This window comes from Orycteropus afer, unplaced genomic scaffold (assembly GCF_000298275.1).
Source record: "Orycteropus afer afer isolate SDZICR_OR568_19922 unplaced genomic scaffold, OryAfe1.0 scaffold00469, whole genome shotgun sequence".
NCBI classification, from domain to species: Eukaryota; Metazoa; Chordata; class Mammalia; order Tubulidentata; family Orycteropodidae; genus Orycteropus; species Orycteropus afer.
In genome coordinates this window covers 662,914-683,991 of record NW_006922056.1, presented here as the reverse complement: position 1 = coordinate 683,991, position 21,078 = coordinate 662,914, and the positions used below count along the sequence as shown (strand labels likewise).

Here is a 21,078-nt window from a genome sequence, read left to right as displayed (position 1 = left end):
CCTCGGTCCGCCTCCCAGGTCCCTCCCCCTCGGCCCCGCCTACTAGGCCCCGCCTCCCAGGCCCACCCCCACCCCGGCCCCAGCGCCTGTCTCTGCTGCAGACGCCCCTGCCGGTCCCGCTGGAGTCGCTTAAATTCATCAGAACCCACCCACCACTCCCACCAACTTCTCCCAGCAGGAAACCCCAACCATGAGCTCCGCTCTGCACGCCCCTGGGTGAGCGTGTCATTGCAGGACCCAGGCCGTGCGTGGTCCTGGGAGAGGCCACCATGGGAGGGACCCAGGTCTGGCCCGTCAGCGGGTGGGCGGGAATGTGGACATGGGTCGTGGGCCTCAAGACAGCGAGGCGGGGTGCAGCTACCTTCCAGCAAGGCCCAGTGAGCCGCAGGCCGTGGGACAGGCCCTGGACGTGGTGGTAGTCGAGGAGCTCACGCAGACTGGGGAAGGACACAACCTGGTTCAAGTAGAAGCGGCCCTCCGCATGCCTCCAGACCTTGTAGTGCCGCACTATCTTCTTGTCACGGACTGGGGGGTGGATCCGTGTGAGGTGGTGTTGGGGCGAGCACCCCTCCCACCCAGGCTTGGTTGGACTCATCTGGGGACGCCTGGCACACAGTGTCCCAACCGCTGCTGTTAGTGATGCTGGGCGAGGTCTTTCTGGGGGACCTCTCGGCGGGGATCACAGTCCCCTGGAGGTGGTCAGCGCTTCCCCAGCTGGCCATGGGAAGAGGGACAGCAGAGTCCTGGAGAGCCACCCACGGGGACTCCCTGCCTAGCACATCCCTGCCCCGAGCTGACCCACAGTTCACCAAAGAAAGGGCACTTCCTGCACCCCAGTGAGGCCGCCTCGGCATCCCACGGAAGGAGGTGCCTCCAAGGTGCAGGGTCCCCTTGCAGTGGGGACCCAGGGTGGGGGCTGTACCCGAGAGGACGTAGTGGGCTCCTGGCTTCTCACTGACTCTCACCAGGAAGGCCCCTGTCTCGTTGCCATCCGCCTGGAGCCAGTGCACGGCCTCTGAGCGAGAGATGCTGCCAAAGAACCACCTGCAGGGAGCACAGGCGCGTCAGAGCCCAGGGCTGCCCCGGACCCTGGATCTGCTCTGAGCCCACAGCCTCCCAGAGATTGACCTTGACCCCGTGCCTGCTCTGCCTCTCAGTCTGCTCACCCCACCTGCCCCGAATCCCAGCTGCCCTTGCAGCTCCTGACCCTTCACCCCCTCAGACCCCCAGCCCCGACCCTGTCTCCTCTCATGCTGTCCCTGACCCAGAGGCCCCTTCTTTGCCTGTCCCAAACCCGGGCTATGCCCAGTGACCTGTCCCAGACACCAGGAAAGGCCCCAGCAATTTGGAAGAGGGAGAACAGGCACTGCCACGTCCCTGCAGCATCCCTGGACCCCAGGACATCCCACGCGTGGATGCAGCAACCCCCCGAACCCTCCAACGGACTGTGCACAGCATGGAGGACATGGGGTGGGTGTGTGGTTCTGCAGCTGTGGAGCTCGCCTCTGCCCCCCTTCAAACACACAGGGCACCCTTTCAAGAGGGCGCCAGTACACCTCCAACTGTGGACCACAGGGTGGGCCCCCAGAGCCCCAGGGTACCTCTGTTGTCTCAGACAGGTCAGGGTACCACTCGAGCTTTTGGCCAGTGGGTTTGCCCTGCCCTGTGCACCTCCCCCACCACCCTGGCTCCTTCTCTCCTCGAATGTCCTCAGGGCCTTTGCACACTCTGGTCCCACCACCTAAGACTGTCCACTCTGCCCTACACTGCAGCCCCATCACTGGGACCCCCACCTTTTTAAATGGAGCCTTTGTGGGTCCCCTTATCCCCCTTCAGCAGGAGGTAAGCTGAGGCCAGGCATGTTGTCTTGTTCATGGTGACGCTCCCCACAGGCACTCTGTCAGTGTGGGGAGGATGCGGGCTCAGGGAACTCAGCCAGGGAACGGCTGCCTGCCTGGCCCTCCGAGCCCAGCACCCAGGGAAACCTGGCAGCCGGGCTGTAGGGCAAGCAACTCAGGCCACAGAGGGACACACCTGCTCTAAGCCGTCTTTCACCTCTGAGAATCCCCAGCTGCCGCCTTGGGGGCCAGCTCACCTGTGACAGGAGCAGGGCAAGGAACAGACGCCCACAGCCGCTGGAAGCCTGCTGCCTCCGGCCCCACTCCATGGGAGGGGCATGTCGCAATGGCACCCGCCCCTCTAACTAGGTCATGAATCTGGTTTCGGTCTCTCAGAGCAGCCCTGCCCCTACCTTGGGACTTCTACCCAGATCTGTGTGCCGGGCCAGCCCCCAGAACCCCCTCCGGCCCCTCAGGCCCACCTGGGTCCCAGTGGCAAGTGCTTGAACCATGAAGTGACATGGAACAAACCCAAGAAGGACCCCCACAACTTCTGTAGACTTTACCACCCCCAGGTGTGAGCAGTGAACCACATAGCCAGCCCCTCCCAGGGTGAGCGGTCTAGAGGTAGGACAGATGGTTGTCTGTCTGGCCTTGATCTGGGAGCTAGGGCAGGGGCTTCAGGTCCACCCCAGGCAAACACAGCTGGGCCTCCCCTTGGACCCCTGGGGCCCCTGGGGCCCAGCCTCATGGACGAATTTGGTGGGGCTGTCCAGGCTCAGCCCTGCCTCAGTCCTTGAGCAGCCCTGGGGCAACGCCCCTGTCCATGCAGGGGCCGGGAGGACACTCACGGCTCTGATTCCACTGTCTCCTTCTCAGCCAGGTAGTTGTGGGGTACATAACCCTGGGCTAGGCCCCTGCCGGCCTCGTCCAGCCTCGTGGCCCAACACCATTCATCCTCCTTCCTGGCCACGTGGAAGAGGTCCCCAGCCTGGAAGCTCAGCTCCTTAGCCGTGCGTGCCTCGAAGTCCCAGAGGCCCACGTACAAGCGTGCTGGACCTTGGGACACCATGGTGGATACGGTGCCGGGATGAACTGCCCGGCCCAGCTGAGGCGTCACTGGGCCTGTGCGCACTGAGCCAGGCCAACAGAATGCTCCCTGACAGACTGTCCTACCCACTTGCAGACACTCCCACTTCCTCCTGACAAGGCAGACAGACCAGGCTGGCCCTGCCCCAGCTCCCAAGCTGCCTCTCTGAAGGCACCTGGACCCCCACCTGTCCTGAACCCACCGGGAGCCAAGCCACACCCGCACTGCCCACCGTGGTCTCTCTGAGCCCCTCTCTTCACAGGAAACATGCTCCCAGAGCCACTACAGACACCCTCAGCCCCTCAGCTAGACCTGACAGGCTGAGGCAGAGGGACTTGCCACAGGTGGCGAAGTTAGTTAATAGGTATGACTGCCAGCCAAGGGAGGCCGGGTTTGGGGGGACAGAAGTGGAAGTGGGTAAGGGGCTACAGACAGTCACCCCCATCTAGAGCAGAGACAAGAGTATGAGAGATCAAGCAGGGCTGCCACTCTCCCCATAAGGATCCCCACTCACGGGTGCCCCTCTCATCCAAGGGGGCTCAGGGGCTGCAGGCCTCCCTGGCAGTTCCCCTACCCACCACAGGCACTGCCAGGACTGCCCTGGGTGGGCTCTGCCCGTGCCTGTGAGAAGCCAAGTGGGAAGCAAGCAAGGCTGTGGTCTGGTAACAGGAAGAAACTGGCAGCGTGGAAAGGGACCCAAGGTGAGCCGAGGGATCATGAGTGCAGGGTCGGCCTGAGCCATGGCCCTCACCTTCAGGTAGGGGTATTGGCGCTGTTGGGGATCCCTGGAAGACTCCCCAAGCTGTTAGCTGAGCGTTTGCTCTACCCAGAGCCGGCTGGGCGTGTTGGAGCCAGACAGCTGGCAGATAAGACACAGAGGCAGCTGGCAGGGTAGGCGGGCATGGGCCAGCCCAGAAGACTTCCTGGAAGAGGTGGCTAGGAGACCCCAGGCCCCTGGGAGGCAGAAGTAGGAGAGCCCACTGCAGGGTGTGTCTTGGTGCCACAGACCCTCAGCCAAAGAAAGGGGCACTTCCCCTCGGACAGAACACCAGGGGTGTCCAAGGCAGGGAACACCCCCGGAGTGCCCCCACATCAGGGCCCTCCCAGCCTGCAGGCATCGCAGCTTCTACTTCCCAGGTGAGACCAACCCCCTTTCTCTGCTCCACCCACCTGGGAGGGCCTTGATTCTTTGCCCAGACCCAAGGCCACAGGATCAAGGTCTGCCCTTCAGGTCCCCTGTCTGTCCCTTCAGCTCACCCCCACACCCTCCATTCCCGACTACCTGCTTCCTCTCACCTAGAAGCTGGGTGGGCAGCCCCCACCCCCATGGACCAAAACTCCCCATGCAGCACCTCCACATCCCTGCTGATGCTGCAACATCCAGCCTGGGGAGCTCTCCCACGTTAGGGGCAGCCGCGGGGGGCAGGGAGGGCAGGAAAGCTTCCAAGTCTGCATGGACCCAGAGAACATCCTACAGGGACGTGCTTGTGCGAACACTTCCCAGTACTGAAGGAGGGAGGCCGCAGTCAGCCCTTCGCACCTGAGATCCACAGGAGGGACGTGTGGGCTTCAGCCAGACCAGGAAGCAGGCAAGTTTCAAGAGCCAGAAGTCCTGGCCCGCCCCAAGCCCCAGGACCGCCAAACCCGTTCAGCTTGTGGCACCTGAGTACCTTGGAACACCAGGTGACCCAGGTCCCGCCTCTGTGTCCCTCCCCTCCCAGCTGCACTCTAAGTCCTGGTGACCCTGGTCCCTGCTTCATGTCCCTCCCCTCCCAGTTGGACTCTGATCCTGTGGGCCTCACCCTTGAGAAAGCAGAGAGGAGGAGAAGACGCTCAGCTGTCCCCTCCTCAAAAACCGGGGCTCCTGTCGGGAAGCCCAGTGAGGGCTGCAGTACAGGCAGCAGCGTGGCCTCATTGGGCAGGATTCTCAGAGCCTCAAAGGCCAAGCCCTCTGGGCCCACCCTCCCCAGGGGCCAGTGCCAGCCCCTGGCCTGGGTCCTCTTGCACCTCCCCCTCAGGCCCTGAGCTGGGGTCCTGCCTACTGGGGCTGCCTCTGCCTGCAGCTCCCACCGTCCTAACCTCCTGCAGCCCTCCTGTGGTCTGTGCCGTCCCCACACATCCTGCCTGTTGTCTGTGCCGCAGCCCAGGGAGATGGAAAGTTCCAGCAGCCACATGGACCTTCTGGAAAGCAGGGGTCATCTGACCCCCTAGAGTCTTCTCCACAGCCTGCACACCCTTGGGCTTGATGCCCCTGGAGGGCCCCTCTCCCCACTGTACACTCACGCACCTTCATAGGGGCATTGGCCGTAGGTGGAGACCTGTGGACACCTGTGGACTGACACAGCCCAGCGCCCCTTGAGCTGAGGACCGTGATGCCCCACGTGTGGCATGGCCACGTGGGGCCTGCTGTCTGTCCCTCCTCTGCTCCGACCACCCAAGAGAGCCAACAGTGAGCCGGGCCCTACAATCAGGGGAGGCTGAGGGCTGCTGTGTGGCCTGTGCATGCTGGGTCAGGCCATGAATATTTATTGGAGGCTGGCTCATGTGTGCACAGGTTTGTTCACAGAGCACAGGTGCCCGCTCCTGTGTGGGCCCAGTGGGCTCCACTCTCAGACCTCCTGCCCTCAGCAGCCCTCAGGGCACTGCCAAGCCCGTCTGTGCTGAGTTCGTACCCCTGAGGCACCAGGCAGCAGGTCATGCAGGGGATGAGGGTAGCCACCTGCTGTCTGGGTGGGTCTGCGGCCAGAGCACAGCCTGTGTGTGCATGCGTGTGTTCAGCTCACGTTGTGCGCGTGCGTGTGCATGTTGCTGATGAGGCGGGTGGGGTTCCCAGCAGCAGGCGTGTCTGTACATGTTTACAGCATATTCCCGAGGAGCTGCTGGCAGTGCGGGGGGCACCCCAGCACCCAGCACCCGGTCATGTGAGGGCCAGGTGGACGCGTCTGTAGCCGGCACCCAGCTTCTCCTGCAGCACCGTAAAGGGCGGCCGCTCCTCGGGGCTGCCTTTCCAACAGTCCAACATCAGCTCGTACACCTCGGCAGGGCAGGCTGCCGGGCGAGGCAGGCGGTACCCTCGAGAGACCTGCCTCAGCGTCTCATGGTTGGTCATTCCTGGGGAAGTCACAGTGTGCACCTGCTTGTAGGCCTCCTAAACACCACCTTGCCCCTGGCCAGACCCTCCTCCCTCAGATGAGCCCCTGGGATGGGCTGTGACGCCCCCCTTGGGTTTGATGCCCCTGGAGGGCACCTCTCCCCACTGCCCAGTCCGCACCTTCGTAGGGGCATTGGCCATAGGTGAAGACCTCAAACAGCAGGACGCCAAAGGACCAGACATCTGACTTCAGAGAGTAGATGCGGTAGCTGGCAGCCTCGGGAGCCGTCCACTTGACAGGGATCTTGGTGCCACTGCTTGGCGAGTAGATATCATCCTGGGAAGAGGGGAGAGTGTGGTGGCAGGAGGGAGCAGGACCCTCCCCACTGACCCCTACCAGGGCCAGGCTGTCCTGACCTTGAGCAGCCGAGCCAGGCCAAAGTCAGCCACCTTGCAGGCGAGGTCTTCACCCACTAGCACGTTCCTGGCAGCCAGGTCTCGGTGGACGATGCACTGCTGCTCCAGGTAGCCCATGCCCTCAGCTACCTGGCAGGCAAAGTTCAGCAGGTGGGCCACGCTCAGGGCCTTGCCCTCAGGACCTGCAGGGGCAGGGCATCCCTTGGCCTTCTGCCTCCTGTCCTCAACCGGAAGTGGGGAGGGGCAGTGCCCGCAAAGGCCACAGTGGCCACATGAGACGCTCCGTGGAGCACTGGGCCCAGGCCTGGCACGCAGGGAGACTCAGCACTCGGAGGAGCCTGGTCATCGGTCACGCGGCCTAGCTGTCAAGATCCAAAGGCCAAGAAGGCCCAAAGAGGAGAGGGTCCCCACTGCCTCTCCAGAGGCCCATCACCCATGCCACAAAGCTCGGTCCAAACCCTACAACGTGACCTTCTTGGCCTCAGGCCCAGTAGGGACAGGCCCCTGTAGCCTAAGCCACAGCCCCACAGGCCCTGGAACCTGGAGGGAGCAGGTGCCATTGCCACATGAGTTGCAGAGGCCATGAGTGAACAGGGATGGTCATGCCTGGTGGGCCAGGGTAGGCTGGGCGCTGAGGGCAGGGTGCGGGAGGGCTGGCAGCAGAGTGTGGGAGGCAGACCTGAGGAGGGGCAGGGCGCAGCCTGGGGCCCTGGGGCCGAGGTGGGGGTGGGGCTGGGGCTGGGGTCCAGGTGGCAGGGCCAGGCGGTTGGGGCCAAGCTGGAAGGCGAGTCGAATGGGGGTGCGGGCATCGGTGGGTTGGGTGGACGGCAGTGCTCACCGCCCAGGTAGGCCTGCAGGTTCCCCTTGCGCATGAGCTCGGTGACGAGGTAGGCAGGCCCCCCCGAGGAGCACACCGCGTGCAGCCGGATCAGCCGCTCGTGTCTGAGGCTCTTGAGGGTCTGGATCTCCTTGGCGAGGTCTGTGAGCTTCATGTCGGCTGCAGGCAGCGGGCACCGCTGAAGACCTGCCCTCCTGGCCCTGCCCCCGCCCCAGCAGGGACTCCGGGGGTCGCGCAGGGGGTCCCCCCACCTGATTTAATGATCTTGATCGCCACTGGCATGGAGCCCAGCCACAGGCCTTCCCACACCTCCCCAAAGCAGCCTTCGCCCAGCTTCCTCCTCAGGGTGAACTCAGAGCGGGGCCGCTCCCACTGGTCCTGCTCTGGGGGCCTCTGTGGGGGGGAGGGTCTCAGTGCCTCCGCCTATGCACCCCAGGAGAAGGAGAGGGGGTCTGCGGAAGAAGCCAGGACCCTGCCCCCCGTTAGTCCCAGGAGCGCCCCACCTCTCAGCCCCAGCTCACAGGTGCTCCTGGCCCCAGACCCCAACGACACACAGGTGCTAATGTCAGCAATGCCTGACCCAGTACCTTGGGGACCTAAGTGGCCCCTTTGCCATCTGTCCACAAGCCTTCATTACTGCGTGGGCCAGGCTATCATTACAAGAACTGGGCACACTTCCGGGTGATCCGGGAGATAGGAGACACCACAGCTGGGGCTCCGCATCCCCTCCCACGGCTTCCTCTCCCGGCACGGACAAGGCCTTGCCCACCCAGCAGCAACCTGGTCTCCCCACCTCAGAACTGGGCCTCCCACCCCCCAGAGACTCCCAGGCCTCGGGGAGAGCAGCCCTCAGTCCAGGAAACACATTGGAGAAACTGGGCCAGGAGCCTGCCTGCCCATCCAACTCCCCCAGTGCCGGAGGTAGGGGCAGCAGGAGGAGGGCGGGGCCTGGGGGCAGGCAGGTGCACCTGGGGCACGCAGGGCTGCAGCAGCGGGGTCTGGATCAGCTTCCAGTTGGCCTTGTAGTAGGTGAGCAGTGCCTCCAGGCTGGGAAAGAGCCGGTCCTTCTGCAAGTACAGGCTGCCCTCGGCTGCCGTGGCGATGCGGTAGTGGCAGACCTTGTCCTGGGCCCGGACTGGGGCCGTGAGAGATGACACCATGTCCTGGCTGTATCCTGCCTGTCCTAGACCCCCACCACCTCTGACACATGAGGTTCACTGCCCCCCTGAGGGGCAGCTCAGATCCGGCCTTGCCGCTTAGGGAGGGAGTGCAGGGAGCTGAAGACTAGGGGACCAGGGAGCAGTGAGACAGGTGCCCAGTGACAGTGACAGTATGCCCAGAGCCAGGCTCTGAGTGAGCATTCGGGAAATGCCTGTTGATGAGTGAGTGAGTGATGGAATGGGTGACTGGCATGTGGCTCAATGAACAAATGAAGGGCTAGGTGAGTGAGTGGCCAAGTGAAGGAAAGAATGACTGAAGGAAGTAGTGAAGGAGTGATCCAGGGAGTGAAGAAGTGAGTGAACAGCTGAGTGAGTTAAGGGGTGAGGGAGCGAATCAGCAAGCAAGTAGCATGAGCCCTGCAAGTCAAGGGCTTTCCCTGGTTCAGCCTCAGGGCTCCCGGGTGAGAGACCCCCCAGCATACCTGACAGCGAATAATCCCCACGGCTGCTCTCACTGGGCCGGACCAGGAAGGCCCCTGGTGCGTTGGCAGGTGAGAGGAGCAGCTGCTGGGCCTCGGTCCTGTTGATCCTGCTGAAGTACCAGCTGCAAGTGGCAGGCCCAGTGGTCACCACACTGGCTGCCCAAGTGGCCTTGTGCCCAGGACTCTGCTCTGTGTCTTGCCTTCTCTAAGCACTGGGCTGCCTGGGTCCAGCCTTCAGTCAGCCTCGGGGGTCCTCTGGGGTCCAGTGCACACCCTACCAAAGGCAGCTGACCCAGCTCCTGGGCAGACAGTCCACCCATCACAGCCATGACTCTGCCATGGACTGGCTGCCATGTCCCTGATCACAGACTCACCAAGAGCTCTGGCCACAGTGACAATTAGCTGTGACTGCAGGTAGGACCTCTGATCTCCAGACTTTGCTGGACCCTCATGGGGAGTTCCCTAGAGAATGAGGGGTCCTGGTGGGCTGCCCCAGAAGCACCCTCAGTTAGGGGAGAGGCTCACAGGAGCCCCCTAGCTGGGCCCACCTGCCTCAGGGTGTTGCCAAATAGGGGCAGGAGAGCAGGGCTCAATGCCAGAGGGACCCCAGAAGAGGCAACCTGAGCCAGGCTGTGCACTGAGTCTGTGCCCTGGACTGCTCCACGTCTCAAGGTGCTCCTCTGTAAAGCTGGGTGTGCCTGGAGCTCTGAGTGCCAGGGCGAAGGGGCCCCTCGGCACCCACTCCTCCGTCTGTGCAAAAGGGTCTGTGTGTGGAGGGGGAGGGCTGCCCAAGGCCCCTCATCAGATGCCGCAAACAGGCAGTAGTCCACCTGGGCCCTCACCTAAGTCATACCAGGTGTGACCTCCCTGGTTCTGCTTGTTCCTGGAGCCAGAGACTTTGGGAGGAAACAGAATCATCCCTGGCCCTGCCCCAGCACATATCTCAGCTCCCCAAAGCGCAGGTGGGGGATCCCCACACCTCACTCAGCTTCCCTCACCCCACAGAGCCCACCTGTTCTTGAAACTTCCAGGCCCAGCCTCCAGAGGAGCCATGGGAGCCGACTGCTGTAAGTGGGGCCCCTCATCCCTTCTGATGGAAGGCACAGTGAATTAGGGGTGCTTGACAAGCTGGGGGAGCAAGGGCAGGGAGGGATCTTGAAGGACCAAAAGATGACTCCAGGCAGAGGGGACAAAGTGGGCCTGACAGGAGAGGGCAGAGATGTGGGGAGCCAGAGTGGGTCAGGGGACAGCTAAGATGGGAACTGACATGGCAGAGGAAAGCAAAGGACCCCACGGGGCCAGGGGGCAGTCAGACACGATGAGGTGTGGTGGCAGCAGACGGGGAGGCAGAGGCCTGCAGGACACTTAGCTACCATCTGTGGGTGCGACTGGTCAAGGGGCCAGGGAGTCAAGAGTGCTGGCCAGCCTGGGTGAGGTCACCTGGTGGGCATAGGCCACCCCTGAGACGGAGGCCTGGAGGCTCAGGGGGCTTTAGGGAGGAGCACACACATCTGGGAGCCAGAGGAGTACCCCCCGGGACAACCAGCACCACCTGCGGGAGCCCAGTGCACTGCCTCTGTCACATGGAAAGGGGCAGAAACAGCTCCCCCAACACCATCCTTCAGCCACCCCGCCCCCACCCCCTGTCTGCAGCCCTCTGCTGGTGATGCTGACCCTGAATGCCCTGCGCCCTGTGGGGTCTACCAGCCACCACACACACACAAAGCTGTCCCTGGGGCCTGAGGCCAGAAGCCAGCTGGGGGCGCAGCATGAGGAGCCTGGGTGGTGGTCGTGGTGGGGGTTCACTGGGGTGGAAACAAGTGGGTGCAGCCAGGGCTGGGAGTGAGGTGTGTCCTGGTGAGGGCCACTTCCCCGCTGCCTGGCCCCAGGGTCGGCCGGGTGTCTGGGGCTAATGACACCGTGTGTGTGGTTGGCCCTTTCATCTCTTGGCCAGGCAGTCATTAGCTCCCCAACAGCTTCCTCTGAGCAGACCAGGCACACCCCCCCCCCAACACACACACCCTGCCATCTCCAGGAACTGTTCATGGGGTTTGTGGTCCCCAGCCAACTCTGAAGGCCTCTCCTGGGACTGCAGGCTCTACCTTCCTGAGGCAACCGTTTAGCAGTTTAGCGTGTGAACAACAGGGGCTGCTAGGAGACTGGAGGTGACCCTGAGAGGATGCTGGTTGGCAGGTGGCCAGCCCAGGGCATTCGGGACAGGGGTGATGTCAGGGAGATCAGGCAGAGCATGGGGCCAGCCAGTGTCTGGCGTTCTCACCCAGAGGCCACCACAAGTCCCGTTGGGATGATAGCCCAGGTGCTTGAGACTCTCAAGGCCAGGCAGAGGGGGCCACGACATTGGCTTAGCCCACTGAGGGGAAAGGCGGGTGGCGGTCTCAGTCCCAGGAATTAGATCAGGTCCAGCCAAGGGGACACAGTGGCCCAGTGAGTGCCTGGAAACGTGAGGAGCTGCCCCTCTACTCCATCCTCCGTCATCTGTGATGACAGCTCCGTTGCCCTCAGTTTGGGCCCCTCCTCACCTGTGGGCAGTGCTGGAACATGACCCTTCCTGGGGCCTGGGGGCTCTGAGAGAATAGCTGAGTGGCCCCACCTGGGCCCACGCCCTAAGCAAGCCTCTTTGGGAGCAAAATACTAGCCAGGGCCTCATCTGACCCACACCTATTTCCAGCGTGTGGGTGGCACAGCAGCCCAGGCATGGGGACTTGTGAGTGGGATCCTCCTCTGCTCACCTGGCACCCACTCACAGCACAAAGTGGGGCCTCTGCTCATCTGAGTCCTGCCTGGACCCACGAGGCCAGGCCTTGGGTGTTGCTCAGCCCTACTGACCACACAGCAAGAGTTTGGGGTGTGAATAACCATCAGGGTGATGCCTCACTCCCACTCGCCTTGGACCCTTGGACCCTCAGGACATGCCCAGGGCTGGGTCTAGTGTCAGGGCAGGGGGGCCCACCGTAGAGGGTCCTCCATCTAAGTGATGCAGCCCAGGCCCCTGCCGCCCCAGCACAAGAGGTGCTACCAGCCTGTGCCCTGCTGCTTCTCTCACAGCAGTGACCAGGGCCATGTCTCCAACATGGGGACACTTGTGACTACACGTCCAACCTCTGTCTGCATGCCCACCATTGTGTCCCAGCACCAGGAAGAGCTGGCCTTGAGCAGGCACCGTGTGGCTGGACAGAGGGATAAGGACAGCCGTGCCTGTGTTCAAGCCCTGAGCAGGCACCGTGTGGCTGGACAGAGGGATAAGGACAGCCGTGCCTGTGTTCAAGCCCTGTGCTTATTCCTGACGTCCAGCCCTCGCATGCCGGCTCTGGGACCCCACTGGAGCTCTCCAGCTGCAATACTCACGGTTCGTCCAGGAACATGTCCAGCGTGGCCTTAGTAACACAGATGAGGGGCACAAGCCCAGTGGTGGGCTGCCCCGAGAGCCTGCGGGCGAAGATGTAGGCCCCCTCCTCCTTTAGGGCAAAGAGCCGGTCCCCACGACTGACGCTCAGCTCCTCTGCGCACCGGGCTGTGAAGTCACACAGCACCATGAAGAGCTGCTCAGAGGACACCGTGGGGCCCCTGGGCTCGGTGCCAGGGGGCTTGGGCTCGAGCTCAGGGTCCAGGACCTGGGGTTCACAGTCCTCCAGCAAGCCTGCTGGCCAGATCTTGTCCCACAGGAAGGACAGGAAGGTCAGCCGCTTCCTGAAGAAGGGCTCCATGCCCCCACGCCCCGCTGCCGTCACCGTGTCTGTCACCAGGCCTGAAGGGTGCTGCTTGTGGCTGCCATTGCCCCCCACTGGGGCCTCCCAGAACTTCCGACGGTGCCCAGAAGAAAATGGAAGAGGCTGTGGGATGGGACCCCTCTGAGCGAGTGTTCCTGGGCCAGCGTCCCAGCCGGCACAGGGCTTGGGGACCAGTGACACTGGTGCTCAGTTACTTCAGAAGCTCCTGGCCATGGCCACAGCCCCGGGCCACTTCTGGATGGTGTTCAGACTGGCGGTGGGCAGAAGGCTCCTGTGGTTCCCAGCCCTATCACCCAACACCCCCTTCTCTTGCTCCTGACTGGCTGGGGCAGGAGTCAGGCTCCCAGGTGGAACCACTGAGGGAGGGGCCTCGAGCCGGGCTCAGCGGGCGGGGCCAGGAGCCAAGGCCCAACTGGAGACGGCTCTACCCTTCCAGGCAGGGCGTGTGCAGGGAGACCCAGGAAACATGCCCAAGCAAGCAAGCATCGCCCTCACAGAGAAGGGGATTCGAGGAGGCAGGGGCGCTGTTCTGCTCCACAGGCCAGCCTTCCTCGGCTCCTCACCTCCCGTGGTCTCCCTGGAGCCCACATCTGTGTGACTGCAAACTTGCAGTCCCTCCGTCCCCAGCCCACCCAACCAGAATACTGATCCTATTTCCCATCCTGCTCATCGGACAAGTGGACACCTTCCATCCCCCAGAAGGCCACTTGCCTCTGTCCTGTTCAGGAGCCAATATGGCGGCTTCTCAGGGCACATCTGGAGGGGGACCTCCTGCAGACAGTCTGGAAACGATGAGCCCACAGCACCAGTGAAGAGACACACAGTGGCTCTATCCTGTGGGACTCATCAAGGTGGACACAGGCCAAGATGCATTTGTCAAATCCAGGGACCACGGGACACAGAGAGTCCTGACTGCAGACTTACTAACAGTGGATCAAACTCTCTGGACGTTGTACACAATTTTTCTGTGAACTTAAACTTCCCCAAAGTATACAGTAATTTACAAAGTGCATGGCCTGGGGTGTAAATGGACGCCCTAAGCCAGGAGACCCCCCCATCAGGCTCGCAGTGGCTCCCCTTCTGTGCCCCGCACGGGTGCACATGTTGGTTTCTGCGCCCTGGCTGTCCTCCACTCTTCCTGGACCCCAACCCTCCCCTTGGGTGCTGCTCCTTTATCCACTGTCTGTGGCTACAGGGAAGCCCCCTTGGCCAGAAGGCACCCACCTGGATGACCTGGTGGGGCTGGATTCCTACCAGACACTCCCATCTGTTTGTTCCTTGGAACCCCAGGGCCCTGACCTCAGAGACTCAGCACATTCCACAAGCAGCCAGACCCGAAGGTGGCCAGGCGGCCAGGGCAGAGGGAAGGATGTGTCCCACCCCACACCCTGTCCCCAGGCCTTGGTCAGCAGGAGATTTCCAGAACAGGGACACTTTCTAGCAGGACTCTGTTCAGTCTGCAAGGACCTGCCCAAAAGGAGTGCCCAGCCTTCTCCCAGTGATCAGACACAGGGTCTGAGGAAGGTCACTGCACCCCAGGGCCCCCCGAGACAGAGGAGCCAGGGGGACCATCACAGAAGCCCCTCCATGGGCTCACCACACACCAGCACTCCAAGCCCCCACCATGCCCTTCCTGGCTCCTTGCAGGACCCCAGCTGTATGAACCAAACCCCTCCCAGCCTCAGGCCTCTGCCCGTCCCGCGCCCCTGCCTGGGTCCTCCCCCACCCCACCCCACCCCAGCTGCCCACCCCACGCTGGAGGGCCTTCTTACTCCATATATGCACCCTGCCTTCCCCCCAAGAATTCCCAGGTACCCCCCGCCCAAGCGTGCCGGGGCACTGGCCGTGTAGCGATGGCCAGAGAGTAGTCTGTCCGCTCCATCCCTGTGACCTCAGCTCTGAATTCATGTCCCTTGTCCCCAGGTTTGGTGGCATACTCTTGCTTACCTGTCCAGCTGGTACACCAACTTGTCCAGTCCCAGGGCCCCTGACCCTCCCACACAGCCGTTAGCCTCCTTCCTTCTGCCCTGACCTCAGGAGACAGGGTGGGCTGACAGTGCTGGGTGGCCACGTGGGGGTACGTGAGCAGAGTGAGGAGCTGCACAGCTGCGGCGTGGCGCTGGACAGGGGGCCAGCTCTGCTCTCAGACGCTCAGCCTCCAGGAGCCTCGTGGGGCCTCGATTTCCCCACCCTGCTCAGCACTGGGCTCCCAGTGACAGAGCAGGTTGGTTAGGGTGAGGAGGGGCTCCCTGAGCACTGAGGATGAGGCGGTGGCAGGGCCCAGCATCACTGTCCTTCAGGTTCTGTGAGGACCCCCTCGCCATGGGTTCACGTGTCTGCAGGGCACAGCTGTGGGGTCCCTGTGGTCTAGGGGAGTCTCCCTCGAGCCCAAGATGGCTCCATCCACCAGGAGGCAGCAGAGAGATTGAAAACTGACATAAATAAACTGCCCGTCCATATCAGGGGCACTGCTTGGCTAGAAGCAAAGGGACAGGCAACCACCTGGACGGATCTCCAGGAGGTTCTGCAGGACAGAGGCCACCCCAGAAGGTTACAGAGCACATGGTCCCATCATACAGCAGTCAGTCTCCACATGACAGCTACAGAACGGAGAGGGGCCAGCGGTGCTGGGCCGGTGAGAGTGGGAGGGAGGGGCTCTGAAGGCTGATGGGGCTCCTTGTGAGCTAGAGTGTCAGGTGTCTTGTGTCCATGTCAGCACCCTGCTGTGACAGTGTGCCAGTTTGGAACATGTTACTGTTGTGTGGTGCAAACCGTTTGCAATCAGCTGCTAACCTAAAGGTTGGTGGTTCAAACCCACCCAACAGCTCTGCGGAAGAAGGGCCTGGCTATCTGCTCCTAAAGATGGCGGCCAAGGAGACCCTACAGAGCAGGTTTGTTCTGTCCCACCAAGGCGCCCTGCATCAGGGCCGACTACACCCCGGCTGGGAGAAGCTGTGTAACAGGGCCGACTGCCCGGCAGCTAGCACTACCACTGGGAGACTGTGTAAGAGGTACACAGTGCCCCTCAAACACATGGGGTACCCTGCGTCAGGCCAACTGCGCAGCAGCCAGCACCACAACCGGGAGAAGCTGTGTAAGAGGTATGCAGCACCCCTCAATTCTTATATCTGCAGATGAATAGACAATTACCTCAAAATAAAAAGTTTAATAATAATTTCATTAATCTATGGGTAAATAGATGGGTTGTTGTTACATTGTTGTTATGTGCCGTCGAGTAGCACCCGACTCATAGTGACCCCTCCTTGGGTTTCCGAGGCAGTATCACTACGGAAATAGATTGCCCAACCTTCCTTTCAAGGAGGGGCTGGTGGGTTTGAACTGCCAGCCTTCTGGTTAGCAGTCAAATGCCTTAGCCACTATGCTACCAGAGCTCCTAAATAGATGGGTAGACAGCCCGAATGATCAGGTATGTCTAGGCAAAAGGGAATATACCCATGACCACATAGAAAGTTAGCAGACAATATTCCTACATATGTATCTGTATGTGCTGTAAGGATGTCCAAATATACGATGGAACTAACAGGGGGCAAACTTATGATAATTTCGTGGCCACAGCCAACCACCTTGAGGGAGCAAGTTGTTGGACCTGTGGGCTTGAGACCGTGGTCGCAGGAGACATCAAGCTCAATTGGCATAACATACTACACAAAAACATTGTTCCACATCCTACTTTGGCAAGTAGCGACTGGGATCTTAAAAGCTTGCAAGCAGCCATCTAGATGCAAGGATGGGTCTCTCCTCGTTCAGGGCAAAGAAGAACAAAGAAAACCAAAGATTCATGGAAACAATTAGTTCTTGCAGCTGGTACACCATGAGATCCTCAGCCTATACCTATGAGACCAAAAGAACTAGATGGTGTCCGACTACCACTGTCAACCACTTGGAGGGGGAATCTATGCAGGAGATCCTGGATAGAGAGGGAGAACAATGTGGAACGAAATTTAAAATCATCTGGGGGGGAAAAAAAGAAGGGGGGAGCAGGTTTGCTGGTCTAATCTGATAGAGCCTGGTGGAACCACTGAGACCGTGGCCCCTAGCTGCCCTTCAGGTCTGGAATTGAACCCACACCTGTGGTTCCAGCCAAACAAAAGACAGGCATATGAATTGAACATGTACCTGAGGTAGATACTCTCCTTGGAGAGAACAATCATGGGAGAAAGAAGGGCTGCTTATGCACAGGGAGACAGCTCAGGAGGCAGGGGTACATGGAGGGATGGACACAGGAAAGAGTTAACTATCGGAAGGAAGTGGAAGGGGGACTGTTGCATTGGGATAAATTGTAGTCAATGTCATGAGATAACATGTGTGTGAACTGCTGTATAGAAAGTGAATCTGCTCTCTAAACTGTCACCCAAATCACAATTAAAAAAAAAAAAAAAAAGCTTGCAAGTGGCCACCTAGATGCAACAATGGGTCTCTCCTCATCCAGAGCAAAGAAGAATGAAGAAAACCAAAGACACACAGAAAAAATTAGTCCAAGGGATTAGTGGACTATGCAAACCTCAGCCTATATGACCATGAGACCAGAACTAGATAGCACCTAGTTACCACTGTCAACCATTTGGAAAGATCTCAATGCAGGAAATCCTGAATAGACTGGGAGAAAAATGTAGAACAAAACTCAAAATCATTAAAAAAAAAACCAAAAAAACAGGCTTATGGTCTGATCGAGCCTGGTGAGACCCCTGAGACCATGGCCCCTAGTTGCCCTTCAGGTCTGGAACTGAACTCACTCCTATGGCTTCCAGCAAAACAATAGACAGGCTTATGGGGAGAACATTCACAACAGGTAGATACACTCCTTGGAGAGATCAGTCGTGGGAGAACAGAAAGGCAGTGTTTGCACAGGGAGACAGCTGGGGTGGGAATGCATGGGAGAGAAGGACACAGGGAAGAGGTAACTACAGGGAGGAAGTGGGAAGAGAGCTGTTACATTGTGGGGAATTGCAATCAATGTTATGAAACAAAATGTGTATGAACTGCTGTACAGAAAATGAATTTGCTCTGTAAACTTTCACCCAAATCACAATAAAAAACTAAGAAAAAAAAATCAACAAAAAAAAATTTAATAATAATTTTAAAACCAGTAGGGAATCAAAAACAGCAACAAGAAAAAGGGAGACTGAGGTCAGGGTGTAGCCTGAGAAGAGGGGGACACGGGGAGGGGAGCCTCTGAGGCTGTTTGCCACCCCTTCCAGATTCAGCCCTTCAACCTTCGGACAGCGACCCTCTCCAGACCCACCCTTGCACCCCTCACCCCCAAGTGATGCCAGGAAGACAGCGACGGGGGCTGCGTGAGGCAGGATGAGGGACAGAAGCAGCATCCCCAGGCCCGCACCTGGGTGGGGAGGCAGGCCGACAGGGACCCTCCTAACCAGAGCAGGGACACTAGGCGCCCCCATGCCCTCCTCCCTACAAAGCAGGCTTGGGGAGGGGCAGCTAAAGAACAGACCCCCTTCCCAGGAAAGGGCCCTATAGACTGATCCTCGGTGGGGTGGAGACAGAGACGCGACAGGGCTTCCCTCCCTCCCTCACCACCTTCCAGGTGGGCTCAGGAGGGACTTCCACGTCTGAGATGGGCCAGACTGGCTGGGGTGTGGTGGGGGGCTGGGTGGGGACCCCATCCGAGCTGAGCCCTGTTGGGGGTTACACGTGAGATGGGAGGGACTGAGAACACCTTTAGGGGTTCCTGGAGCTGTGGAGACTCCATTATCCAGACCCAGCACAAGCATGGGCGGCAACGCCTTGGGGGTGACAATCCCTAAGTCTCCACAGAGGCAGGGCCTGGTGGGTGGAGAGTGGTCGCTCAGCTTCCTGCCGTCTGTCGGGATGCGGTGTCTTCTTGCAACAAGCACCGCCCATCGGGCAGTTCACGCGGTTGCTTGTCTCCCCAGTTCCTCCGAGGGGCTCCAGAGGACCTTCCGGGTAACTCACGGAGGCTGCCGGGATCACGGTACCGGCCGCAGAGCGGAAGCCAGTCTGGCTTTCGAGGTAGCCACCTTCCAGTCATCCGCGAGGTGGCTCTCAGGTAGGCGCACCAGTCCTGATGCCCGAGTCCCCAAGGAAAGGGAGCGATGCCCCTGGACACTTCCACCCTTCCAGGCGGAGGATCCGACCAGCGGTCTGGCTGGCCGGCGTCCTGGGCCCATCCAGCGCGCCCCCGTCTGCGCGCAACCCTGCAGGCCCAAAGGGCCCCCGGCTTCCCGGAGCCCCTCCGGCTCTCGCAGCGGGCGGGGCCGGGTCGCCCAGGCTCTCCGCCCTACCCCCATGCCCCGGGCCGGGCGGGGCGTCACAAAGATCCTCGGTCCCCTTGGCAACCCGCTGGACCCCCGTCGCGCGAGGCAAGAGGCCGACGGCTCTGGACACTGCGCCAGACGGCTCCGCTCCGCCAGCGGAGGCAGGGCAAGTGGGCGCCGGGGGGCTCGCGGGCTGGGGTCGCGGGCAGCGGAGACTCTGGGCCGGGACCCGCGTCCTGGGGAGGTGGGCGGGGCCGGGGGCGGGGCCGGGGCCGCCCCTCCCTGACCTCTTGTCAGATCCCTAGCACCGAGATTGGCCTCCCAACTCGGGTCTGAGTGGTCTGAGTCGGGCCCAGCCTCCTCCAGAGCCACCCTTAGACCAGGGGTTCGGTTGCCCTGGTCTGGGCTTCACGCTCATCTCAGATGCAAGTCTGGGCGTAGAGCTGCGCATGGCTTGGGGTGGCCCCGCCCCTCTAGGGAGCCCTGGAACGGGGGAGCTCAGGCCTGGCCTGGAGGGAGAGCAGACTGCAAGGCTTTGTGCCTCAGGGTGCCGCCGGAATGGGACATGGGGCTCGTTCGGAGCAGTGACTCAGCCAGGCTGGTGGGGCCCATCTGCTCTGGTCCTCAGAGCCTTGGCTCTGGGTGGTGCTGGCCCCCACCTCACCCGGGTTGTGTCAGGGGAGCCTGGTCCCTGCTCTGCACCTGCAGCTGTGGATGGAGCAGTGGTGTCCCCAAGGTGTGTCCAGTGGCAGTCACACAGGGTCACACTGAGTCCTTAACAGCCCCAAGGAGGCACTATCAGCCCATGTCACAGAGGACAAACAGACCCCTGCACTGTCTTGTACCACCACTGACATTCAGCCCTCTGGCTCCTCCTCCCAGAAGGAAATGCTCGCCACAGCCCCTCCCCAGGGGAGGCCAGAGGGCCCAGTTTTGGGGCAGTGGGCCTGGGTGGCCCACACTGAGGTGTCCCAGAGTGGGTGGCAGAGGGCATAGCCCCCAGAGCAGGGAGGCTGAGAGCAGCCCTGCCACCTCCCTCCTCCCCCCTCCCAGCTGCTAGACAATGAACTTCCAGGTGACGGGCCTGGGGCTGGACAAGATGAAGCTGGACAGTCCCCAGGCCTTCCTGGACCCAGAGGAGGCAGAGGACAGGCAGCTGCTGGAGCCAGAGGCGTGGCAGATGTACGTGGAGCGGCGCACCGCTCTACGCGAGTTCCTGACCTCGGCCCTCAGTGCCCAGCTGCTCAGACGCCACCACGCCCGCATGGAGCTGCTGCACAAGTGCTCCTACTACATTGAGATCCTGCCCAAGCAGCTGGCACTGGGCGACCCGAACTCACAGGTGCTGCCAGGCACCATGTTCCAGCTCATCGACCCCTGGAAATTCCAGCGCATGAAGAAGGTGGGCACCGCACAGACCAAGATCCAGCTGCTGCTGCTCGGGGACCTGCTGGAGCAGCTGGCCCGCGGCCGCGCCCAGCTGGACGCTCTGCTCCACTCGCCCGACCCTCGGCCCTTTCTGGCCGGCTGGGGGCGCGTAGAGCGGCGGCTGGCAGACCTGTCAGCCGCCATGGACAACTTCCTGGCCATGATGGTGCCAGGGCGGCTGTATGTCAAGCACCGGCTGGTGTCGGACATCGGTGCCACCAAGGTCCCACACATCCGGCTCATGCTGAGCACGAAGATGCCCGTCATGTTCGACCGCAAGGAGTCGGTGGCCCACCAGGACTGGGTCAGCCTGCGCTGGTTCGTCACCGTCCAGCCGACTGTGCCCGAGCGGTTTGAGCTTTGCTTCAAGCTGCTGGAGCCTCGCACCCAGCAGGAGTGTACCCAGTGCGGCCTCATCCCCGTGGCCGCCTGCACCTTCGACGTGCACAACCTGCTGCCTAACCGTGCTTACAAGTTCACCATCAAAAGGGCTGAGAGCTACACGCTGGTGTACGAGCCCTGGAGGGACAGCCTCACCCTGCACACCAAGCCGGGGCCCCTGAAGCGGCCCGCCTCCCGCTGGCGGGGCCTGTCCAGCCTGTCCCCCAGCTGCACCTTCTGACAGATGATTTTCTAGAATTTACACTAATAAAGAGGAGTATACACACATGCACCACGGACAGACATGCCAGCTGACTTCCTTGGGGAGACCCAGGTCCCCCTCCTTC

General features: G+C 61.2%; 3 protein-coding genes across 3 annotated transcripts in view; 1 reads left to right on the top strand and 2 right to left on the bottom strand.

The window, feature by feature from the left end:
* Positions 1–2,910, bottom strand: part of PTK6 (protein tyrosine kinase 6) — a 7,935-nt gene extending 5,025 nt beyond the window's left edge. Inside the window, exons 1-3 of the mRNA XM_007954667.1 lie at positions 2,690–2,910; positions 923–1,044; positions 362–525 (exon numbers count right to left, since the gene is read on the bottom strand). Of these exons, the coding sequence (XP_007952858.1) occupies positions 362–525; positions 923–1,044; positions 2,690–2,910 (507 nt within the window). The remainder of the gene's footprint in view (positions 1–361; positions 526–922; positions 1,045–2,689) is intronic.
* A 2,935-nt stretch (positions 2,911–5,845) lies between these two features.
* Positions 5,846–12,641, bottom strand: SRMS (src-related kinase lacking C-terminal regulatory tyrosine and N-terminal myristylation sites). The gene is made up of 8 exons (XM_007954699.1): positions 12,283–12,641; positions 8,917–9,038; positions 8,243–8,409; positions 7,526–7,667; positions 7,275–7,433; positions 6,437–6,618; positions 6,200–6,356; positions 5,846–6,039 (listed from the first exon to the last, which is right to left on the bottom strand). The coding sequence occupies exons 1-8, from the start codon at positions 12,639–12,641 to the stop codon at positions 5,846–5,848; spliced, it is 1,482 nt and encodes a 493-aa protein (XP_007952890.1).
* Positions 12,642–19,985: 7,344 nt separating this feature from the next.
* FNDC11 (fibronectin type III domain containing 11) lies at positions 19,986–20,972 on the top strand. The gene has a single exon (XM_007954698.1). It carries the CDS (start codon positions 19,986–19,988, stop codon positions 20,970–20,972), a length of 987 nt encoding a protein of 328 aa, XP_007952889.1.
* Positions 20,973–21,078: the final 106 nt, after the last annotated feature.